At 49.9% G+C, this 22,365-nt stretch overlaps 1 protein-coding gene across 1 annotated transcript in view; it reads right to left on the bottom strand.

Moving 5' to 3' along the window:
- The window catches only part of LOC128270497 (basic proline-rich protein-like), a 92,521-nt gene extending 71,471 nt beyond the window's left edge, over positions 1-21,050 (bottom strand). The window contains exons 1-3 of the mRNA XM_053007903.1: positions 20,870-21,050; positions 3,011-4,694; positions 2,449-2,962 (exon numbers count right to left, since the gene is read on the bottom strand). Of these exons, the coding sequence (XP_052863863.1) occupies positions 2,449-2,962; positions 3,011-3,785 (1,289 nt within the window). The 5' untranslated portion in view covers positions 3,786-4,694; positions 20,870-21,050. The remainder of the gene's footprint in view (positions 1-2,448; positions 2,963-3,010; positions 4,695-20,869) is intronic.
- Positions 21,051-22,365: the final 1,315 nt, after the last annotated feature.

Genomic DNA, 22,365 nt, shown 5'->3' with positions numbered 1-22,365 from the left:
ACACATTTTTTGATACCTGGCTTTGTTACATTCATACACTCTGCTTTCCTTGCCTCTCGATAGCCATCTTTGCAAAGACCCCTGATACAACCAAAGTCGACTTTTCAGATATACAGCAAGTCTAACGCGACATTTTTATCACAGTGATCACGGTCAGCTATTGACTATTAATTCAGGAAAAAATGACACGTCTGACTGTCGAATGACGTATGAAAAAGCCCACCGTATGGACCGTACCACGGAGCAACAAAGTCTGGGCCGGTCTGCAGAGTAATAACTGACTCATCACGTACAGCAGCAACGCGTATACGTGATAAAGGTCCTTTTTGGTTATCATTTTTCATCCAGCCGAGGGGTTTTAGCACAGAGTGAACGAGGCACGCGATTTGATGTGTTTATTTATGAGAAAGGCCGGTTGGAAAATTTACCACCCAACATCTCACCCATTTGGGAGGCACCGGGCTAAAGAGAGAAAAAAAGCCGAATCACCACGAGGCGACGACAACAAGCGTCATCGAAATTCGGCGACGACACACACACGCACGCAGGCGCATCCCGAATACTGTACGACGGGGAGGCGAATGGCTGGTTCTAAAACGGTTCGCACCCGTCAGAGCAACCGGCAACAACAACATTGGCCGGGTCGGCGGCGGCGCCGGCTATTTTTAGTGATTATTTCAAGCCCCCCCACCGCACACGAGTGGGAGAAGCAGTGGGCCAGGGGAGTCTCCATCTGTCACACGCGCGGCGAACTACAGAAACTTCGCTCCCGACACACACACACACACAGAGGGCGGACGGGTCCGGGCAAACACAGCGACACGGTATGCAAACGGAGCGCATCGCGTGCTTTGAGTGGGTCAGACAGAAGCCGAAGATCTACGGGACGACAGGGCTACTAGAGAGCGCCGTTACCCATCTGACATAATTCGCGGCGAGATCGTAAATCACCGTAGACGGGGCCGAGGCCTAGGCTGAGTGTTGGTGTCCTCCCCCCTTAAAATCTGTTCCTTCCTTTTTGGCTAGTGTCCCCGAGACCCGAAGCCTAGTGGCGGCCCCGGTCCCAACAACATATGGTGATCTGGGTGAACTACTTTCCCGCAAAAACGATCGGATGATGGGCAACACACAGTGGCCCATCCGAGGGAATTTTAAACCGGATTAGAGAGATAAAAGACTACTTTATGGAGCGCAAAAGAAGGAAGCAAAATCGTCCTGGAAGGTGGCCCAAAATTTGGGCCTCCCAAGACAGTTAAGATGTGGCATAAGTTAGCAGCGTGAAAAGTGGCCTTGTCGAATTACACAACCTAGTTTGCTGTAATTGCATTCTTGAATCCGGTTGGTCTTTTTCCCATTCGGTTATAAAAAACGGCTTAATATTTTTCGATGCTTGAACATTTATTTGAAGAAGTAGTAGTAGTAGTAGCCCATTCTATCGACCTATTTTTGAGTACATTTTCGACTGTCTGTGGTCCTATCTCGGCAATACCAATTTGAATTTCGGTCTTGAGGTCGTCAATCGTTGCTGGTTTGTTCGCGTTACATTTGTCTTTCACCGATCCCCGAAGATAACTGTCGAATGGTGTCAAATCATAACTTCTTGGAGGGGAAATCACAACACCACTTCGGCAGATTATTCACTGTCTGTAGATGCGGCGCAAACAATCGATTGTGGTTGTCTCTGTACGGCAGATAGCGCCGGCCTGTTGAAAACAAATGTCGGCTAACATCTCAGCTTCAATTTTGCCAAAGAACCAATCAGCCAACATTGCTCGGTAGCGTAAGCCTTCGACGGTTCCGGTAGCTCCTTCTTCATTCATTCATACGGCGGCCGATAATGCCACCAGACTAAAATCCGCACCGAACAGTCACTCGTTTTGGATACATTGGCTTCTCCTGAACGACGTGTGGGTTTTTGGAACCCCAAAAACGACAATTCTGCCGTTTTTTTGTTACATCCAAATAAAAAAAAGAATCTTTCGTGGCTCACAACAACAAAAAGAAATGCTAATCGAAAAATCTCGCTTCGAGGATTTTTTGGCACGTTTTTCAACAAAATTCTCTACACTTTTGTCCGCCATTCGAAGCTCGATTTAAGGAAGAACTTCTTGGTGAAGATGTCCTTATTTAGACTCCAAAGTGCTTGTATTACAGGGTTGCATACCTTCGGGCGTTAAATACGTGTAACGAGGAAACACAAGTAAAAATAACTTTCCTCCATTTTTGGGGGTCCCTCCGGGGGGCCGACCCCTTCTCTTTCTTCTTTTTCCTGTTTCTGAGGACCAATCCAGGATCAATTCTTCCTACGATCACCACTTTCTACTTACCGGTGGCGGTGGTCGGTAGGGCTGCGAATGGGGACTGTACGGGCGCGGTGGAGGTGCCCATCCCTGCTGCTGCTGCTGTTGCTGCTGTTGTTGTTGCTGCTGCTGATGGCCACCATGGTACGGCGGCATCCCGGGCAGTGGTGGTTGCCCGGGAGCCTGCGGTGGTCCGGCACCGGGCGTCCCCGGTGGAGGTGGCGGTTGGCCGGGCGGCGGAGGGCCACCGGCCTGTGACGGTGGCCCCGCCGGATCGTACCCGGTCGCTGGATGGTACCGATGGTGAGGCGGTACCCCGCCAGGGTGTGTTGGAGGTGGCGGATGCGATTGCAGCAGCGAGTTCAGCGTGGGCGTGGGACCACCGGCGGCCGTCGGGGCACCGGTGGGGCCACCACCACCGGGCGGGGGTTGCGAAGACGGCACCGCTCCGCTTTGGGCACCGGCTGCCGGGGCCGGTGGTGGTTGCGGCATGTAACGTTGATGGTGCCGCCCGTGCATAGGACTTCCACCGGCGGCGGCGGCCGCCGCAGCTGCCGCGGCCGGCTTTCCACCCGGCGGCGGTGCTGGGCCGGTCGGGGGAGGTGTCCCACTGCCGCCGCCACCCGTTGACGGTCCCGTACCACTGGTGGCCGCTGCAGCGGCTGCGGCGGCAGCGGCTTGTGCTGCGGCGGCGGCCACCGCCGCCGGACCCATTCGATAGTGGGCGTACGGGTCGGGCAGGGCTCCTCCCGCCGGCTGCACGTTCGGGTCGTGGTGCGGGTGGTGTGGATGGTGCGGGTGGTGGTGGTGGTACGCCCGCGGTGCGTACTGCTGATGCTGCATCGGAGGTGGCGGCGGCTGCCCGTAAACCTGCCCGTGGTGCTGATGGTGCCCGCCGCCGCCCGGGTGATGGCCCATGGGTGGTGGAGGCGGCGGGTGGCCATGGTGCTGCTGCTGTTGGTGGGGCGACGGTGGCGGAGGACCTTCGTCCTTCCCGCTGCCACCGACACCAGCCTGATCTCCGGGACCCGACACTGGGACACCGGCCGGGTGGTGATGGTGGTCGTACGGTGAGTGGTGCATGCCACTCCCGGGTGGCGGAATAGGCGGCCCATGATGCCCTCCGCTTCCACCGGGCGGCGCACCACCATGCGGCTGATCCTGAGGTCCGCCGGGATGCCCCGGATGGTGCGCGGGATGGTGGTGTGGATGGTGCGTTGGTAGGTGGTGCGGGTGCGGATGGGTCGGCGGCTGCTGGTGGTGATGGTGGAGGTGGTGTGGGTGGTGCTGCGGCTGATGATGGTGTTGCTGCTGCTGTTGCTGCTGTTGTTGTTGCTGTTGCTGCGGAGTCGTCACTGGCGTCGAGGCGGACGCCGTCGTCGTGGTGTTGGTGCCGGCGATGTTGGCCGCCGTCGAGTGGCCTCCACCATTGCCGGCCCCAGTTCCTGCCGCGGCCGTAGACTTCTGAGGCTTCTGGTCACCCATCCTGATCCTGACACGGCGTACGCGCGGTTTCTCGCGGCCGCCGATTGGTGCTGCAGCTGGTGGCGGTTGTGCGGTGCTGCTTCGGGTGGTGGTGGTGGTGGTGGAATGCTGCTGGACCTGTTGCTGCGGCCAGCTGCACTGGCACTAGTAGAGAAGTTCCACTCTTAACTCTGCTTCTGCTGACGCTCCTGGTGCTGCTGGTGCTGCTGTTGCTGGTGGTGTTCTTCAGCGGCCGCTGCTCTTCTGCTAGCCGAACTTGGCGGACACATCGATGCCAGCATTATGCACAGTTTGACACGACCACGCGCACCCACAGAGACCCAGTACACTTAACACACTCAACCGACACACGCGCACTTCTCTCGGTTTCTCGGTTTCACAAAACAAAAAACCTTCAAACGAATTTCCCGAAGAAATCACAACTTTACACCGATTTCGACCTCTTTCACTGATTGCCTTCTTCCTTTCTCTTTCTTTCTTTCTTTCTTTCTTTCTTTCTTTCTTTCTTTCTTTCTCTCTCTCTTTCTTTCTTTCTCTTTCTTTTTTTCTTCTGCTTTGCGCGAAAAGTGGAAGTTTACAGAAAACTACCTCCGAAGGGCATATCTCATCCACTATCAACTAAATCAATATCGACTTGATTGGCCCGAGACACTCCGCGCCATCAATTGTTGACCAAAAGCTCCGAATTGACGCTCATCATTTCGATTTGTTTTCACTCGCGAATATTTTCTCTCGCTTTTCCTATTCACAAAGCACACACACACGGGCGCGCGCCTTCGCACATTCGTACACAAAAAAACACATAAACACAAGACGCGCCCGGTGAATGATCGCAAACGCAACACTGGACTGTGAGGACCGAACAACAATAATAATGATGATGACGATGATGATGACGGCGATTTTTTCCTGCAAAATACAAACGGGCAATGCTCGGGGTGAAGGCATCGAAAACCACACCGCAACACGTGCACACGTCGCGTTTCGCGCGTACGCCGCCGAGAGAGCGGCCGCGCGCTATCCTTTCATATCCCCAAAACAAACGCACGCGAAATCACAAACAAACACCGTTTTAGGCATATTGCGCCACTCACTCTGACACACAGACACGCCGCACACACACACACTCAACGCTTTGCTACATCGAAACTGCAATTAATGCAAATTAAATTAAAAAGAAAAACAAACACAACAACTCAACCCTCTCCTAACAACAACCAAACAATCGAACCGCTGTCGTCTGTCGGACGGTCGCGAACGAAGGAGTCGTGGGACCTTCTCTCCCCCTCTCTCTTTCTTGCTCTCTCTCGCTCCCTGTCGGCTGCCTGTGTTCAAAGCCTTCTTTTCGGTTTCTTGGGCACATGGAATGCGCCGTCACTCGAATCAATTAGCGCGCCTTCTTTGCCGACGGCCCAACGGGGAGGCGCGTGTGACGCGATTCTTTATGTTTTATGTACTAAACACACACACACACAGGCCGCGGTTTTGTCGCATTCATCCGCCGTCCGCGGATTATCCTTCCGGTTGGGCGCGGAACTTGTAACTGCTTAAAAGTAAACATCGCGGCACCGGAACGCCATTAGTGTGTGTCGCGCGCGGTGGTGGTGTGGCGGAAGCAATGTGACCTTATTGTGCGCGGGATTCGTCCGTGGGACTTTTGGAAACGTCAGGATAGCTGGAAAGAAAATAATGCAATATAAAAATATTAGCATATCTTGTGGCTGTGTAAGGATATCAGTTTCATTGTGATAATGTTAATCTAAACGTTTACTATCTGCATACTAGATTATTTACTAAGTTTCGTCGTTCGATACCAGAGGGCGCTGCTACGAGCCTAATTTTTTGTTGTTCTATTGGTACACTCTTCATATGAACGTATGTGAAGTTTCATTTCAATCGGTCACGTAATTTTTTTTACAAGCCATTTTCTATCGACATGTCAGTATTTTTTACAATGAAAAAAATCAAGCTTCGTGCAGTGATTTAATTATTATTTTTGAAAGGTTTACAAGCAAAGGAAAATTATGAACCAATGCTGAAAGTGTATAAGGACTTTAATTCGGGGTTTTAAGGGGGTTTTCTGAGTTAAACATGGTCGTAGTAGCCTTTGAAACGATCCATGTCAAAAACGTCAAAAAACAGACAGAACATCTGAAATCGTAGAAAAAATACACGATATCGTACTGGAAAATCGTCGAACCACTGAAAGAGATTTAGTATAAGGCCTAGCCATCTCATTGAGCAGTATAACCAATATTTTGACTGAAGTATTGGGTTTTTAGAAATGAGCTTGTAGAAATCTTGATTGTCAAAAGAAAGTGTTTTAGCTAATCTCCCAAGGTGCGCAGAAATCTGTTCAATGAATACTTGATGATTGCTCGACCGTGCTGTTCGACTGCTCGAATTCGTATTCGCGGACTGTTCAAAAAGATATCGCTACGAAGAGGTCGCTACAAGCTGTTTGAAAAATGAGTGCCGCATTCGCTAAAAATGAAACAAAAATGCATTCGAATGCATCTATCTTGACAACATTTACAGCGTTTTCGGTAGGATAAAGTGGATTTTGTGCATCGAATCATCACTATGGATGAGACTTGGTCTATCACTATGATCATTAATCAAAACAAGAGGCCAAGGAGTGGTTTGAACCTGGTTTTTCGGCTTCGAAACGAGTTCATGTCCAGAAATCGCCCAAAAAGCTGTTGGCATCAGTTTTAAGGAATGCGAATGGAATTTTGTTGGCGGATTTGTTTAAAAAAGACGTGGTTTGAAGAAGTAAACCATCCTCTTTCATTAGGGCAATGCACCGTGTCACCTGAGCATTTGAAAAAATGGCAAAAATCCATGAATTAAAGTTCAATTTGTTGGAGTATCCATCGTATTCACGAGATTTGGCCCCTAACGACTTCCATCTGTTTTCAGAACCAAAAAAAATCGTGCGCGGAAAGCGTTTTTCATCAAATGATAACGTCATAACAGCTGCGGAGGCGTATTTTGAAGGCAATCCAATTTTTCACTTCAGAGATGGAATTTATAAATTGGAGTCTCCTTGAAACAAGTGTATTGATGTTCAAAAAATCCATACTGAACAATAACATATTTCAAACCATAAAAATGTGTTCTTCTTGTCGGCCATACGAACACCCTGTATAAAGTTAAAAAAACCTTTAAAACATTTCCGAAAAAAAGAAGCTTCCTCAGAAAGCGCGGACACAAGACGGCTCCTCGAATGCAATTTCATCAAACGGTGACGATGAATCCTTTCGTCGATGAATGCAATCAATGCAGCCAGATGCAACGCGCCAACGGGAAGCCAACGACGTGGGCGACGACGAAGAGGAAAGGCGAAAAATTGAACACAGAAATCACCATCGAAATGAGTTCCTAAATTGCAAATTAATGGGCTCCGCACCTACCCGACCGCAGGTGGGGTCTCTGCCGAGGTCGCTGATTTTCCCCACGCGCTGAACACACCTCGAAGGAGAGAAGGACAGAGAGCGAGAGAAAGATCAGCAGCGACGCCAGGCAGCCGGCAACGGGCGCGATTACGGCTCGATTTGAAAATTGATTCGTGCTGCCCCGCAAGAGCCTCGCATGCACACGCCACGCCGCAGCAACATCCGCTCTGCGTACGACGATGCTAATTGAGGCCAGCGGAAGAAGGAGTCAGAAGGATGTGCCGCCACGTGAACACGGTTGAAACTGTTTGTTTTATGGGCCACTGATTGGCCACAGCTGGGCTGCCACCGTTCAGGAAGAAATGGTGATAACTTTTAGAAGCCACAGGTCTCCCCACTTGGAGCATTCATTGAATTGTAGGCAGAGAAAAAGCATTAAATTTTCAAGCTCAACTTTATGATCCTGTGGGTGGTCTCTAGCTGGCCGCAGGGTCCAGGGTATGGCAACTCTGACTACGATCGTCTGCGAGTGCGAGAGTCATTTTGAATTGCCTAAGATACGAAGCGAAATGAATTAAAACGCCTGACATCTTCACGAACTTTTGGCGTTTCCGGTGCACGAACCATTTTCCTTCATGCCTCTCAAGGCAAGGCAAACCCTGGGCCTCTTCTCATTCATGGTAGCATCCGTGAACTGGGCAACCAATCGCACAGGCTGCCCCAAGTTCCAGTCCCCTCTTCTTCTTCTTGTGGCATGTTTCAAAAAATGAACCAAGATTGAGTCGAACAGAAAGAGAACATGCTGCAGAGCGCAGGAAAAAGTCAACCACAATCTGCGTGTGATGATGAAGGAATCGGGAAACCCAACGCAACCTCTGCCGCCGCCGCCGACGGAGGTTCGTCGCTCACTGTTTCGCTCGGGTCACTAGAAGCCCCACCAACCACTACACAACACGCTGCTGCCTTGGCGACCGGATCGACCGGATGGATGGATTCCTCAAAGAAACGAGCCGATTAGTGGCCGCAAGATAAGTGGTGGTGGATGAAGAGAACTCTTCTCGAAACGGATGCTTCTCCATCCGTTTCAAGTGTCATCCGTCGTCGGACGGAGCGAAGGGGAGCAAGAACCCAAAACGAAACGAAACGAAGCGCTTTTCAACGTTGCGCACACGTTGGCGCGACTTTTGTGGTCGTGGACCTCAGAAGAATGGGTAAAAGAAACCATGGTAGTCTTGGGACCGTTCCCATCGTCCATAGACGATGGCATAGTTGGGCTGGCTGGACATGGGGACATGGTTCCATATTATTCATATTTTTCAAACATAATGTTGGAGTCTTCCGTCAGAGGCAGTTCAATCAAATTGTTCGAAATCCAAAAATAAAGGAATAAAGTTTAATAACAGAACTGGATATTTATTTAACTGTAACAAATATTCAATTGAAATCAGTCAGCTTTTGAAGGTACTCTAGTCGAACTGCTATTAAAATACTGCCCAAGATATTGAGATCAGCAGAGAACAGATAAAGCAACGGAAGATTGGACCTTTATAACCTCTTCCGCTGTCGCCGTGGCCAGAAAAAAAATCGCGCAAGACACACCGCAACCCCGGTGTGTGGCTTGGGCTTGGCAGATAAGAAACCTTTTCTGGTCGGTTTCGCCGACAGAAAAATCATGGACCATTGGTGGACTGTCAAGGAGCCGCCCAGGCACAGACTCAGGCCAGCGCGCAAAACCGCGCAAAAAGACAAAACAAAAAATCCACTTCCACGAGATGGACCAAACGCCAAAAGCATACCCAGGCATAACAGGAGACGTAGGATGGACAAACGCCGTGGCAAAAGAGAGAGAGAGAGAGAAAAACACACACAGATTGACCGCAGAAAAACGGCGGAAAATAAATGGAAAAGAGCAGCAACAGCAACGAACTCCGCACACCCGACAGCATCTCAGTCCGAGTCCGGTGCTGGTTCGCGAGGTTTGGGTACTCCTCAAGGGATCGCAGAGAACCGGACCACAAGACGCAGCCGTAGCACCGACCGGGGACCGAACACGCAGCAGCAACAGCAAAACAGTCAATTCTCCCCGGCGGCGGCCTGGCCTGGCCTGGCACGATGGCCATTTCTTGGATATAATATTTTTCATCCATCTTGGGGCGTTTTTTCTCGTTCTGTCGACTGTGGACCGCAATTCTCTGCGGGCGCGGCCGGGAGGGGGACGCAAAAAAGGCAAAAATATAAGACAGATAACTCCCCACCCGTGCCGCCTCGTCAAACCCCCGTAAACCCCTTCAAGACGCAGCAATGTTAAGGCCAAATGAACCTCCTGCGCTGGGCCGGGTCGGGGCAGCACAACAAGCGAATGGATAATGAAGATGAAGAACCCGGCACGGAGCGGACGGACGAATGAATCATGGGGCAGGCCCCGATGTGGTGGCGGCGGCGAGGAGCTGATGGTGCCGAAGCGAGACAGAAGAGGGTCTTGTGCGCCAGCCTCGTCCGTCCGCTGACGCCGGTTCGTTAAGCGCGTTCCGAGCGCGAGGAGGAAGAGGAAAAGAACGTAAAAACCTTGCAGTGAACGGCAAAAAAGTCCGCTTCCCGAGAGGTCCACAAGAACTTGCGTTAACGCAACTCCACGGACCGCGGAGAGGGCAGCGCGCTTACCTTTGAGAGGGGAACGGTCCAAGGTGGAAATAATAACACAGCCAAAAAATGGTTGGAGAGACCCCAGAGCCCCCCTTTTGTGAGCGCCCAACATACAGCGCGCCCTTTCACCACGCACAGACCGACCACCAAAAGCCATTTAGCGACTCACTCTCGGCTACGGGGCCGGACGGATGGCCGGACGATCTATGGGCCGAGGCAACCACTCAGCAGCAGCAGCCCTGGCGATCGCGAGGTGTGATCGGAGGTTTGGCTCCACCTTTACGCCGGCGATGATGATCGTTCCGTTCCGGCGGCGGAGCGCGCTTGGCCGAACACCGTGTATTGTGGTGGGGTTCCTCTTTCGCGCACCGTGATGTAAGAAAAACAAAAAGGTTTAACATTCAAATAATTCTCAACGACATCTCAAGTGGCCAAAAGATTTCGCGAAGTTGCTCCACGCTTCGGGAGACCCGCGAACTCGAGAACAGAAGTAACGCGCACCGTGGAGAGCCGTGTCTTTCGTAAAAAAGGTATAACCAAATCCGCAGACATTTCATATTAGGTTGGGAAAACAAGAAATCCATTATTTTCTCGGTAGTTGGTGTTGTATCTGATCGATATCTCGTAAGGTATCGATCGAACAATTTCAACTTTATGATCCTTGTAAAACTAAAGACAATCTTTTTCCGTTTTTTGTTCCATTCAGTTGTGAGTTAACCAGAAGTAACGGTCCCGGAAGGTTCTACTGTGCATTTGATGGGACCTGAAAGGAATAATTTATTATGAGTTGCTTCGGTATGACCAAACACTAAATTCAGATCCCGACATTCAAAAGGAGCGTTTGAAGCTATCGATTGACCAGAAGCGAGCAGAATTGCCCAACAGAACAGGTGCCGTGTTCCATCGCAAGGCCATATTCTTCTGTACTGGCTCGCCAGAATCCGGGAACTTGGTTGGGAGGTTTTAGCGCATCCACCGTAAAAAAGTCCAGACCTGCGTACAGATCAAGCGATTATCATATTTTGCTCGCATTGTTCAAAATTTCCTGGGAGACAAGAAATTAGGATAAGAGAGGCATTATGAAGCTTTAAAATGGCACCAAAGTGCACACTAAATAATTAATTATTATTCTTCTTCTTCTTCTTTTTTGGCGCTACAACCGCTGGGCGGTCTTGGCCTGCACCAGAGACAATGTTAATCTCTGGTGCTCTCTCTAACATTTCATTTTTACGGGCGGGATTGTTAGCCCCGCGCCAACCCCCCTATCAGGCCGGTATCGGGAATCGAAACCATGGCCGGTGAGTTACAACCGATCCCGGGATTCGAACCACGGCCAGCTGCGCTGACAGCGAAGAGCGTTACCGACTGCTCTATCAGCAGGGGTTATTATTACCAAATAATTAATAATTGTTGTTTCAACAAAGTGGTCTAGAGTCTGTCGGTAGCCAGCACCGTATTCCGGTTGACGCATGATCCAACGGTCAGATGACTGACGGCATATCCGGCATGCACCCCACCGAAAAGTAAATCGATCGTTTGTCATGATCCGCAAGCTCCACACCGATCAAGGAACGCACCACCGGGAGGAAGCCGGCACGACCGGCATTTTTACGACCACCACAATGCCTCGAGATTTGCAAGTGCTTCGCCGGGCAAAGGCAAAGGCACGAAAGGGCACGTCCCCAAGCGCGGAGCGGAGTTTCTCGGTGTGGCTCTCGGTGCGCACGCCACGTTTCCATCATAAATTTTGCCACGCCGTCGCGGGAGCTGTGGCGTTAATGATGTACTGTCATGCCGAACTCTCGGGGGGGGGACGAGTTCTCACGTGCTCCTCGTGGAACTTCGAATGCTATTCTCCCAGCATCGTCGTCGTCGTGATTATCTTCTTGACGACGCGGAACCGACCAGAAAGACGCGCCTCTAGGCGTTTTTGGCCCGTGTCGTTCGCTTTTTAACAGTCGCACAACAAAAACCTACTGCAACGTGCGCGTGTGCGTGTCGTTTCGTGCAGACAAACAAAACATAATAATAAAAAAAATTAACAACAACGAAACATCAATGAACACGGAGACACGGACACGGCATTAGGGGGGTGCGCGGGCGATTGAAATGCTCGACCCCGAGAGTTTATGTTTACGACGCGCGCCACGGTTGTTGCGGTCGACAAAAGGCTCACTAACGGGACACCGGGTCTCCGAGCTGCCGAGGTGCCGATTCCGCACGGTGTCCGTACCCAAAGTTTAAACCCATAAATCGGCGGCAACCCGAGTTCGATCATTAATATTTTTCGATAATTTAGCACCGCCACCGGCGCACGCACAAGACCGGCAGCACGGCGGCCGGTTCCGCGTTTTACGTCCGTCGTTCCGTTGTTTGGTTTGTTTGTTTTCTCCCGTTCGTCTCGAGGAGGCGGGAGGTTCGACATTAATAGACGACAACATATTTCTTTGGCTCGCACAGTGAGGGATTTGTGTGTGAGAGGCGAAAGATTTCAACTCAACGTTATTGACGCTAACCGTGACCGCTTTTACTGCCACGCTCCGGGACTGCAGTGTGCTGCGAGAGAGGCTCCACGTGCTAAACGGGCTTGATTTATGGCAGGTTAATGTTTCTGTTTCTGCTTTTCACCGTTTACACTCAGCAGCGAGTTAACTTCCGCCGCTTCTGCAACGTTAATTGGCCGCTATCGGTGCACCGCAGCGGTGAATGTTATCAAACCATGCTGCGAGGGCGAAAAGTGCAACCGAAAACAGGTGAATCAGGGCGTCCGAGAAACCAAATTTTAACTAAACCTTCCAAATTGCGTCCCATGAACCATAACGTTGAAGATGGTTGATGAGAAACGCAGCGCACGTGCTTTGCCGGACCGGAAAGTCCCGAAACATGTACAGTGTTCACCTTTTCGGAGCGACACGCGCTGCCATCGACGACGCTCACCAATCCGGGGAGCTCAATTTCTCGAAGGAAGGCTGAAGTCTCCAGCAGTCGCCTGTGTTTGCCGCGTCGTCCTCGTCGCCGGTCAGCGGTTCAAATTGCTTCACAATTCCCGAAGAACGCAACGCGCTCCTCGCTTCGAAAGCTTATCCTTCGCCGCGCCAGATTAATAAAAGAAAACAGCGAATATATGTTGCGTCCAGAGAGGAACTGGAAACCAAGGAAAAGAAGCCAAGAGTCGCGAATGGAGCCGAGGCGCAGAGTGTGCTGTGCACTTAATCAAGGTGGTGCAACAACACCACAGCCACACCGGGCCGTAGCGGGCGCAATTTGAAATATTGCCGGCCGCGGACGGCCGCCCGGTACCCGCCGCCATCCCTCGAGTCGTCGGAATGAATTTATGCTGCTCCCCGGCTTTTTACACAACTACCGCTCCCTCCGTCGCTACTTTGGCCAGCATTTCGCCTCGCCAATTCGCCTTTTATAAGTGGTGCCTGGCCCCCCTCTCGCATCCCATGACCTTTCGCATGCCCTCTCCGTCGTTGGCCGATTGGCGAGATAAAATCGAAATGAAACACGATTGTCCAGAGCTGGACGGCTGGAACGGCTGCAGAGGGCCGGCAAAGGGGGTCTCTGTCTCTCTCTGCAGTCCGCTTCGGTCTTCGGTGGTGAATCTTGCGCGTACGATCGCCGGGTGCCGGGTGCGCGCGCAAGGCCAAGAAGCCGGAGATCATACCAAAGATAGTGAAGGCGCAATCGGCGCGCTCGTTCTCGTTGGGATTTGGCCAGAGCGCGAGCGAAGAAGACCAACGCGCGTGATCCTTCGCCATCGCCACAACAACACTTTCGCGTTCCAGCAGCAGAGAGCTTAACGCGTGCGTCCTTGCGTTTGAGCGGCAAACAATCGAGCCGGGGCCCGTGAATAACCGAACCGGAGCGCGGGCTTCGGAACTCGGAAAAGCAAACATTCTTCACACCGCATCAACATTCTTCGGTCGCCCGGGTGTCCCTAAAAAGATTTAAAAAGAACAGTGGACACTGCAAGGACCACAGCAGCGAGGAGCTTCAACACCAACGCACATTCGAGATTGATTGTCGGCCAGCCGCGGGTCGGATCGGATTGATGATGCTCTACGAGCTACTTGCTTGCGCCGACTGCAACAGAAGAGGGTAATGAATGAGGATTAATGGTTGGACGGGAAACACTATCACCTACCACAGTGTCACAAGTAAGATGGGTTCCAGATTCGACGATCTTGCTGAAATCGGGTGAAGAACCAAACTAATCAATAAACCGTACATTGTTGCGAACCGGGCTTCAGAAAAATGCGAAGATAGCCGGGGTGTCTCTTCGCCATTTGCTAAAGAGCGCCCTGGCAACCTTCAGCCATTTTCGCGTGAATTTTGGCCAACTGGGCCCAACTTCTTGCGAAGGACAGCAGCGCAGCAAAAAGAGACGGCGCATCCAATCGATCGATTCTGACCAGTGACGGGTTGTGATGGTCGCCAGTCATTGCGAACAGCGCCAGCCGAGGACGAAAGCAATTAAGACGCAACACACAACGGCACTCAGCGGACAATGAAGGGAGGAAAAATCGAAACACTGCTGCTACGCGGCCATCTCGTTTGATTCGGCTAGCCAGATTATTCGTCTGTCCGGTCGGAGCGCAGTGTCGGAGCATCTACCCTACACCTTTTTGTGCCACACCTTTTTGGCGCCAAACACGTGAGCCGCGTGAGGATTGATAACCAAAACCACCGAACCATGTGCGCGACCCGGTGCGACGACGGTTCGGTTCCTATCCCTCTGTATATCCGGACCTACCTCACTGGAAAACGGCCAAAGTCTCGGCGGTGTGTCCCTTCTGTCCCGTACCCCCCTTCGGAGTGCGGTGGATGTCGGCGAAAGGGATGAGCATTCGGCGAGTGCCGGCGAAAAAGGGCCACGCAATGCTGGAAGGAGACCATGGAGATGGGGCGGTCGGGATCGTCGGCGGCGAGAGCCAACCGATAATTTGAAACCGTAATCGTCTTTCGCCGCCACCGCCGCCGCCGACACCGCCACCGCCATACGGTCGACGGCGTGCGTCTGTTACTTGCCCATCTTTGGGCAAGATTGGGGAATCATGGCGTTGGTGGTGGTGGTGCTGGTCCTTCTACCACCCGGCTCGGTTCGGTTTGTTTTGGTTTTGTGTTTTAACGCGCCCTTCAACCCCCCACAGCTGTCCTCACGCGGCACGCTGCGCGGTGTTTAAAAATCTCACGACACGAGAGAAGGACGACGACAACAATAACGAGGGTGTGTGTGTGTGTGTGAGGGCCAGTGTATGTGTGTTACGGCGTCTTTTCCGAGGCCGTTCCACCACATCATCCGGCACAGAAGCTTTCGCGGGGGACGATTAAATCAATTCAGTTCCGTGGTGAAAACATGCAACTCTCGCTTCGCTCCCGACCGACCGGGACTAGGCTTTTAAAAAATGCACACCGAATCGTGTTGTGTACGTGTGTCGCAGCGCTTCGGGGTCTATGTAGGTCACTCGGAGGAGGCAGTTCATTTGGTTACGCATAAATCGATCACAGAGCCTGCCCCTCCTGGACGGCGCTAGTCTGGTGCGACGTCCCGAACGACCTTCTCCACTGGTGCCGGATGTTCCGGTTCGTTGTTTTGTCGCTTTTGACGATTGTTGACGTTGCTTTTTATGATGAAAGTGTATCGAGTTCCTGTTTTTCATCTCACTGTTTAGCATTGTGGTTTACTAAGTCAGTAGGAGAAACAACTTTACACTTTGTCTTTGTCTAACACTTTGATCCTTTTAACGATGACAGTCGTTTGTAGTTCCGAAAAATCATGGGGAACTGCACACAAAAACCAAGTAGCCTAGCCTAGTGCTTGCATTTGAGTTAAAAAAACGTTAATTAAAATTCATTATCAATCTCAAATCAAAATAATACTTCTTAGGCGTAGCTCCAAGGTATCCTTTACACAGCTTATATACCAGGTCTAAAACAAATTGATCACTTGTTGTCAATATCGATCTGAATTAACGGTTTCACCAGGTTTTGGGAGCTTGTGAACCACTACACACCTTTCTGTCCCATCAGAAAGTCATTTTCTTGGAGTCCCCTGACGCTATTTGCTAGTTAGGTCAACATCGCCATTTTTTTAATTTTTGAACCACTCAAAGCAATGCGATTTTCCAAAAACAAGCTTCGACAATCATTTGGTGCGATTCCGAAGCAGTTTTCTTCAACAGTTGGCAGAAAAATAATAATCCCCGCAAAACGTCATTTTCAGGCACAAAAGTTGATATGGTCTATCTAAGTCGGTTGCAAACTTCCAAAAATCGGTTGCAAACTAAGTTAATTTTTTTCTACTTGAAATCCTTTGCCTGATGTCAAAACAAGCCAATATTGCGAAAAAAATTAATTAGGATGAAAAAATTAACAAGCATCAGTTTACAATTTCCATTTTCAAGTTTTAGTGATGTAAACTGCCTCACAAAGGAGTCTCGCTCGACTTTGTTGTCCGTTTTGCTTTCCTTTCCCTCTACTATTTCCTCTCCTCTCCTTAGATTTTTAAGTCTCACCTGTATAGCAACCAGGTCTAAATAAATAAATATTATATTATTATTAGACCTGGTACTATTTCAAAGATATGATAAAGTCAACAGTTTGCTTAAGGTCTCTTATCCTTTGTGTGACGAAAAAGGATCACACACATATTCTACCACCAGAGAGGGAGAGGGAGCGAATACCATCGAGATGCCGGTTGAAAATGGAAGTTTGCAAAATATATTTAGTTCTCGCTCGGCACCAGCATGCACCCACAACACATAATAATGCACCCACACCACGAACGATCTGCGTCGTCGGTGAACCTTTTCACTTTCTTTTCGACGCTCGTGACGGGTTGTACAGTATCGATGATGACGTTTAGCGTCCGTGGCCGACTGTCGCGTGTTGTCGAAGGCGCATCAGCGAGTAACAGCACCACCGCCACAGCTGCTACTAGCGCCCCGACACACACTCGAATCGCAATGTTTCCGTATGGCTTATCGCGCCCGGCTCGTCGCATCATCATCCGGTGGTCGTTATCAAATGCCTCCTGGTGCAAGACCGTGAGCCGCACACCTTTACGGCGAAAGTCGCCCGCAATCATGATGGCCGCCTGATGGACGATGGTGATGGTTGCATGAATAATGAATGCAGAAACACACCGCCGGACCGGATGGACCACAACAGCGCAGTTACAGCGGCCGGAATAGGCGCTTATCGCCAAACGCGGCGGCGACGCATGGTACTTTGGTTCCGTTTCGCATACGAACGATAAGAACACGCAACAATCCGCCGGTAGTGGCAGTCGGCGTACCGTCGACATGGCGACCGCCGTGTGTGGGGAGGCGCGACAGCGGCGAATAGTGTTACCGTCCGCCCGTTCTTCTGGCCGGCTCAGAAATTCTCCCGCGCTTTGCACGCCGTCGACCGACCGGCGTTTTCAATGTCGGACAACTTTTCCGCAATCGGTCAACAAACAAACGAAACGTTCGACGAACCACAGACACGCACACTACACTGAGGCGAATGCATGCGACTACGGTAAGTAATGTTGCTCCGCTGCCAAAACGCCAATATGGTGATCGGGTCGGGCAACACTAATGATTGCGCGTCTGTGGCTTTCTGAATGAATGTTTAGGGCAATGTAGTGCGTTTGTGTTTTTTATAGCTCGGTTTAGATAGGAGACTTGGTGTGTATTTCCAAAGTACGAGAACCGATTGCTCATGCTTATCAAATTATTGAAAGTAAAGTACATATTCTTTTAATGGAGCATTTGCCAATAGTACAACAAAATTGATGCAGAAAGATTCAACACACCGTGTTCGATCAAAGTATCCACTGAATAGCTAACACTTCACTGAATGTCAATAGCAACGATGTTTTGTAATCGAAAGGCATCTGCCGATTCAGAACAATGTAAGTAAAGTTTAAGATAAGTGAAATACTTCTGTCGTAATCTAAGCCAAACATTAAAATTATAAACAATTTTATTCTGCAGTATTTGTCAAATTTTGAGTCCATGCGGTGATTATATAAACATGGATAAGTTGTTTTTGTAGTTATTATCATTGGAGAGATTTTGCACACGAAGTTTCTTCATTTCTTATCATAAACATTGATACATTTTACGTTCAACAACCATTACCTAGCGTTCGGCAATGTTTTACTGTTCGCATTGTTTTCATGTTAACTTTGTCCGATTTTGAACCTGGACAAAGAGGGCCCCGAAAAATACAAGTTGCCAATGAGAAAAATGAAAATTTCTGTAACAATTTTTCACGCATTCGTGTGTTAAGTAAAAAATAGCTACCAACGGCAAGGTAGCATTCCAATCGTAGACTTCTAACTTATTGCACTAAACTAACTCAATGGACACCTTCCGTACATTGTGTACCACAAGCCGGGTTCCTAAGCCTTATACCGCGTTGCTAATAGCAACCGTGTTCCAGCTCTCTCGTGATAGTTTTCATTGAAATCGTCCTGAAACGAAACATTTTTAAAAGATGCTACACATTTTTTTAACTCACCTTTCCGAATGCAAATGCTTGCTCCATTTCGCTTGTCTGCTGACTTTCATCTAGAATTTTAGAACTTTCCAAGTCGCCGACAAGCTCGTAATAGGTCCGCGCCGCGATACGTGCTACTTTTTCTTGGTGAACATAACCGTTTTTCGCCTCTTTCAAAAATGAACAAAGATACTTTCTTTCACTTTGACCACTGAGGTTTTTCACTTTGGCCAACAGTGCCCCGCACAGATCTCGGGCGTTCGGCTCGTGGGTAGCGTTTTTCTGCCAACGTTAGCGCTTTTCCGGACAATGGTCCGGACGCCCTCCGGTGGTCCCTTGATGAGGGGATCGGCCGCCACCCCGGGAGCCGGGGGAGAGCGGCTGGCTAATAAGGTCTTTCCTGATCTTTCTCTTTGGCTTCCCGAGGGTCTAAAAGATTGTGATTGAAACTAGTTTGGGCTTTTTTTTTTGTTGTACCACACGCACTTGTACGCGCAAACACACACAGAGACAGACGCGGACACACTACCGCGACAGATATGCACGCACACTGTGAAAGCGGCTGCGGACGCGCACTACACACCAGAAAGCAAAGCCCACGCACACATCGACGGTGGTTTTCGACACAATGTTTTACAATAGCAGAATATTTTCACAAATTAAAAGAAACAATTCATCCAATGGAAAGACTTATTTAACACACACTTTCACCGAAAGCAAGAGAACGAACGGGCAGCCAGTTAACCGATATGAGGATGCGGAACACCCAATTAGTTGTTATCCACAGGGTTTTGTTCACTGGTTCCTTCGTCTGCCTGTTTACAACATCCACTTTACACGTCCAGCGGTTCCCTTTCAATGCCAGAGAGGGCCAGGACTTTGACCACCGTTTCTGTTACTCGATAAACTGTGCGTTTCTTTCCATCACAATCGACGAGGAGGGTGGCCAACGCCGGAGCGCCAAAGCGTGCGATGTCCATGTTTTTCATACCTTTCGAAACAGGAGTTTGGAGCTGCAAGAGAAAATTGGAAAACGGCATCCGTTCACATTAGAGGCGGTGTTGTGTGCAGAGTTTGTGAAAACCGAAAATTGATCCACCGACGGACACCGAGGTGGCCTGCTGCCTGTGTTGGTTGGCTTGGCCCCGACACTGTCTGGCTGCATTGCTGGCTAGCTGGCCACTGGTTGGCCACTACACTACACACTGGCAACTCGGAGAGCTGTGCTTCCGTAGAACTGTGGTGGTGGTGCTGCTACGACAGTCACAGACGACAACGACGACGACCACGGTACGGAGTACCCGACCGATTTCGGACATTTTGTGACCAATTTTAACACGACTGGTGTACTGTTGAAATAAAACACATTGTACCAAAATGGATAAAACGTAAGGAAAACGTGAAAAGCCTTTGACCAGTTTCATGACTTAATTTGTTTTATCCTAATATATACATTGATAGGTAGGGCGGCCAAAGAAGGTGTTGCTGGCCCACTAATTAGGCACTGCTTACGCACATCGCGTAGACCAATGAAAACAATCGGGCCGGTCAAACAATCGAAGTAAACGGTCGATCTTTTTATTGTTTTGTCGAGTAAAAAAAAAAGTCGAACACAAATGGAAAAGGACCAAACCCACACAGCAGACAGACAAAAAAAAAGGTTCCATGGTTCGCGGTCTGCGGGCTTTAGGTTCGTTGTTCGGATTGGAACAATTTTGGGAACATGAAACACTTCTCCGCATACACCGCGTCGCACACACAGGCGCACGGAGCGCGTACCGGGCGCGCGCACGCACGCACACATCGGCGATGACGACGCCAGTAGTAGGCGATGATGTTGGTTGGCCGCGCACTATAAGCTTCGCCAGCGAATCCCTTGCGTTACCACGGGTGCACCACCGGGGAGAGCGCGGGCGATCACACTTACACAGATGCACCAAAACACAACTCACTGCGGCCCGCGCTCTTCGGAGCGGCGTGTGTTTACGCTCCGAGTCGGAACCACTCTCGCGCTTGGCTAGTCATCTCTCTGACAGGCCCCATTCGTTTCGGTCCACTCGCTCGCTTGTGTGCGTAAAGCGGACGGTCGGTCGCTTTCGCTGGTCGTTTCGGCTCGGTTCCCGTTTGGCGATCGCCGTAAAATGCTCGAGACTTTCAAAAAACGCCTTGATTGTTTGCTGATTGCTTTTCTTTTTTTCTCCGCCTGCGAACAACCGATTATTTTCCGTGTGCTCCTACAACGATGGTGAAGTTGGCGTTGGTGACTCCGGGTCACCAATTTCCCGTACACTCACACATCATGGTGCGTCTGCGATGGCGAAGACGCATCACCAGATTGCGGTGATCGGATCTCATCGGACTTACCTTCGGATTATGACGCGCGGTTCCGCGTTTAAGCACCACCTTTCTGGTCGCGTTATCCGATCGATGAATCGAAACACAACCCTGGGCTTGGGCACAGAATCACACACACGAAGTCGCGCGACTTGAGAAGGACTACGCTGGACGCGCAATCGAACAGAGTAAAAAAACGGGGAAAAAACGTACACCAAGTTACAATGCTTCGTTTGCAAGCCGCTGGCTGGCTGTTGGCCCCCTTCCTAGGACCAACAGTTTCTGGGTGTTGTCTTTATCAGTCCTTTTTGCCAGCGAAGACGACAGATTGCACCGTATATTCGGAAAGCGGTGCCTTCTTTTGCCGTGGCTCACGGTTGATTGTTCCTCACGCTGCTAGCCACGGGCCACTGAGTGCAGAGAACATTCCAAGCAGCCTACTTGAGCGCGGCGTGTCAGTGTATTGGTTCCACAGCGCAAGATGAGAGCAAAGCGAGCGAACTTTTGACTCCTTTTGGAAGGATGCGAAAGAGGCAGTTCTTAGACCAGGGCGTTGAAGTCGGAACACAAAGCGGTACCTTTCGCTACGTTACGGGATCATTTTAACTAGCATTTCGCCTTTCACCGAGGATGCAAATGAATCGCACGCTCTGTGTTTTGATAGGTCTGAGAATCACTGCTTTCTCACGCACGCAGCAAGTGAGCCGACGACAGTATGGCTGCGCCAGTGTTGGTGCTGCCGTAGGGCTGTGTACGTTCGAAGCGAAATGACACTGCCGGAAAGATGGCGGCAGTTTCGAAAATAGCACCGATGCCAGAACCTCAGAAACAATCGTCATTATCTAATACGAGAATGAAAACTTACTTTATTCAGTCAAAAATCGACCAGTCGGCTTCGCGTGCAAGATGGCCCGGTAAACACCGGTAATCTTAGTCATTCGAATCTCGGTTACCGGCTGCCGGTATAATTGGCGCCGTATGGTATCGAAAGAAACATTTCTTCGAGAGTAGCAGCCATCACAAGGCGATTTTCGAATTTCACAAAACTGTAGCCAGCTGTGTGTGCCTAGCGGTTTTGTCGTCCAGGAGATTGATTTAAATGGAATTGAATGGAGTATGTTTTGTATTTCTTTTATGCATTTAATTCCATTGAATAATATTAATCTAAAATTTGATCAACTAATTCCTATGTCACTCAGAAACACAAATAGAAATAGCTACATATTTTGAAACGCTGCCATTGTCTTTTCCTGACCTAGACCTACCGATGAAAGCAATTCCACATTGAAAAGAGAAGAGCTAGTAGAAATGAAATGGTCTCTTCAAAATTTGGAATAACATAACTTTGGGCAGCACACTTTACTGACTAAACACACAAACTTTAACCACAAATCCACTTCCGTTGCACAGTGGAATGTTCGTAAGATGTTTTACATGTCCTTGTATGTCTTTTAAATAATGGGATTTTATTGCAAAATAAATGTAAAATGCAACCATATCTTTTAGTAACATAGTTTGAAAGGTAGATTCTTCCTCTTTCAAACGCATCCTACTTCATACAAATCGGACGGCGGATTAAATAGTTTAGCGCCTTTATGTGTTAGTAGGTTGAGCACCCATGTTACAGCCGCTTGAATCGCTGCAATTTCGTGATAAAAGGATCCTTTCATGGCCAATTTGAGCTTAAGGAATAGAAAACAGTCACATGG

The sequence above is a fragment of the Anopheles cruzii genome, chromosome 3, assembly GCF_943734635.1.
Source record: "Anopheles cruzii chromosome 3, idAnoCruzAS_RS32_06, whole genome shotgun sequence".
Classification (NCBI taxonomy): Eukaryota; Metazoa; Arthropoda; class Insecta; order Diptera; family Culicidae; genus Anopheles; species Anopheles cruzii.
This window is presented reverse-complemented; position numbering and strand designations above follow the sequence as displayed.